We start from the raw sequence: 3,029 nt of genomic DNA on the forward strand, positions 1-3,029 counted from the left end.
ACCACCATCGCCCTCACTTTTCATTTTCTCGCATCGCGACACCCAACATGATGCACACAAAGCTCACGGTTGCTGCCTTGGCCATGGCGTCGGTCGCGGCCACCGACATCTTTTCGGACGCGACGCTGGACGCGATCAAGGAGCTGCAGCAGTGGAAGGAGAGTGCGGCGGGCCAGAAGGCCATCGAGGCCGGCTTTGTGCCGACCACCGAGTCCGACGGCCGCCAAGAGGCTGGCACGACGCTCGAGGCCGTCGAGCTCGAGCGCTTCCTGGAGACCAAGAAGATCGTCGAGCAACTCAACAAGGACTACCCGGACGCCGAGTTCTCGGTCGACAACCCGTTCGCGCTCCTCACCGAAGACGAGTTTGCGCAGTACGTCATGGAGTCGTTTGGCCCGCCGACCCGCAAGTTGCGGTCGACGCACCCGGTCGGACGGGACCTCTCGGTGGCCCAGCGCCAAGCCGAAGACGAGAAGGACTGGTCGAGCCACAAGTGCAACGGACCGGTCAAGCACCAAGGCGGCTGCGGGTCGTGCTGGACGTTTGCGGCGACGGGCCAGGCCGCATTCTCGCACTGCCTTGCGACCGGCGAGCTTCTCGACCTCTCGCAACAGCAGCTCGTGAGCTGTGCGCGCGACGCCGGCCAGGGCTGCAAGGGCGGCTGGCCCCCGAACGCGCTCGAGTACATTCGCAAGACCGGTGTCTGCATGGACGCCGACTACCCATACGTCTCGGGCAACACCAAGCAGGACGGCACATGCCAAGAGTCGTGCAAGAAGACGAAGCTCCAGATCGGCGACACGGTTGAAATCCAAGGCGAAGGCGCGCTCCAAGAAGCGCTCAACGACCAGGTCGTCGAGGTCGCTGTCGAGGCCGGCAACAACGTATGGAAGAACTACAAGAAAGGTGTCATTCGGCAGTGCCCCGGCGCGCGCGTCGACCACGCCGTCATTGCTATGGGCTATGGCACCAAAGACGGTGTGAACCACTTCAAGATCAAGAACTCGTGGGGCACGACGTGGGGCGAGCAAGGGTACGTGTACCTCGAGCGCGGTGTCGGCGGCAAGGGCATGTGCAACGTCGCCGAGTACCCGTCGTATCCCAAGCTGGCATCGTCGCCCAAGCCGACGTCTGACAAGCCGACGCCCGCGCCAACGTCGGACGAGCCCTCGAACGAACCCACAGACGAACCCACGAACAAGCCCACGACCAAGCCCACTGGCAAGCCCACTGGCAAGCCCACGACGTCGCCCACGACGCACAAGCCCAAGCCGACGCAGCAGCCCAAGCCGACGTCCGGCGAGCCGACGACCAAGCCGACCCCGACGTCCAAGGCGCCGTCCAACAACTGCGGCGGCTGCACGGGTTGCTACTACCCCAACCAGCGCGCGTGCCAGCCGGCCTTTGACAAGGCCACGTGCGACGTCATGACGCCGTACTATGGTACTATCTGGTGCGGCAACTAAGTGGTATAGTGTCCATTGTGTCTTGTATGACTAAAAACCACGTCGTTTTCCCTTTCCAATCTTGTGTTGCGATCTTGGAATCCAAATCATCGAGGTGGCCAATCAGCATTCGGCGTGGACATCAATTCGGCCAATGAAAGAGATTGCAGCTGCGACCCAATCCGCAGGCTTCATTCGTGATGATTGCAGCCGATCGGTGCGAAGCAGCAGACGAAATCGTGGCAACATGGCTGCAAAGATGGCCAAATTGGCAGCAAGCGGTGGGCTCTGCGGCGACCAAGGCAACCACGTGATCGCCAAGTGCCACCGCTTTGACGACGTTGATGGGTGAGACCGCCGCAGCTCACAAGCAGCAACAAGCTTACATCGGTTCTGCCATGTAGCGAAGGCACTCTTCCTGCCTCCGTGACCGCTTCTGGTCGAGGTCATTGCGCGTGGTGACCTTGTCTTGGCATTTGCCGTAGCTACTTTGTCCGTGAAGACAACAACAATTGCAGTCGGGACACTGCTCGGCCTCGTCTCGGCCGCCGTCTCGATGTCAACAAACGCAAGCGCTGGGTCGAGCTGGTCGCCAAGCAGCGTCGTCGAGGCGGCGCATTTCCTACGCAATGCTTTCGGTGTCGATGTTGGTGCATGAAGAGGCTGCCGGTGGCGCGGACGGTTTGTCTTGGCTCCTGCCTCTGCAGGTCGTCGCCATCGTCGAGCGTCAAGTCCAGCGCCAACACACACCGTGTCGATGCCAAGAGAAACTAAGTCGACGGAGGCGCTGCCAGCGTACGACTGATCCCCGACCCAAGCCAACACGAACAACGCCGCGGTGCGCTTTGGATGCATGTAGAGACTTTGCAAGAGTCTGCAAGGTCCCACCCAAGCCACGTGCTGCGTGAGAAGCAAGCATTGAACGGGACTTGCCTCCTGATCTACCCCACGGAAGCCGCGATTCGGTCGGCCACACCTCGACGACGACGATCTCCTTGCGTAGATCCTAGTCCTACCCCTCCAGAGTCAACTGCGCTCCTACAGAGCTAGCTAGCTCGCTCCTACGACTACGACGATGAAGCGCGTGCGATGCGGATGAATTGCGCCGAGGGGTCCCTGCGATGGCCACGGACATTCACACGCAGAATGGCCAAACCACACACCACTAGGACATCGTTTCTCTGTACTATTTACGGGTTCGCAGTCCGAATAATGCATGCGACGAAAGCACGTTCGACTGATTTATCAGACATCTACCGACGCGTGGCTAGAAGGACTGCGTATCCGACACCCGACTGACACCCCTAGACCTACCCTAGACCTACCTCCGGTGCCATCCAGGTCCGCGGCCGTCGCAGATGAACCCATGTTCGACGCCGGAGATCCGAGCTCCCGCTGCCTCTCCGGCTCGGTCAGTATAGCGTCTCTGTGCTCTGGTACATAAATCCCGAGTCAAATACAGTACGCGCCCGGGTAAAGGACTCACGGGATGTGAGCACCTGGGTGCTACATCAGAGAACGAGACTGCACTTCCGAGCCAGCTCTCCACGCCCGAGCTGTCGTGGACCTGCTCAAGAGCTTGCA

At 60.6% G+C, this 3,029-nt stretch overlaps 1 protein-coding gene across 1 annotated transcript; it reads left to right on the forward strand.

Moving 5' to 3' along the window:
• Nucleotides 1-47: 47 nt before the first annotated feature.
• Nucleotides 48-1,507, forward strand: SDRG_16170 (hypothetical protein; the record flags this gene model as incomplete). Its single annotated transcript, XM_008622369.1, has 1 exon — nt 48-1,507. One exon carries the CDS (start codon nt 48-50, stop codon nt 1,464-1,466), a length of 1,419 nt encoding a protein of 472 aa, XP_008620591.1. The 3' UTR covers nt 1,467-1,507.
• Nucleotides 1,508-3,029: the final 1,522 nt, after the last annotated feature.

The sequence above is a fragment of the Saprolegnia diclina genome (assembly GCF_000281045.1).
Source record: "Saprolegnia diclina VS20 unplaced genomic scaffold supercont1.116, whole genome shotgun sequence".
NCBI lineage: Eukaryota > Oomycota > Saprolegniomycetes > Saprolegniales > Saprolegniaceae > Saprolegnia > Saprolegnia diclina.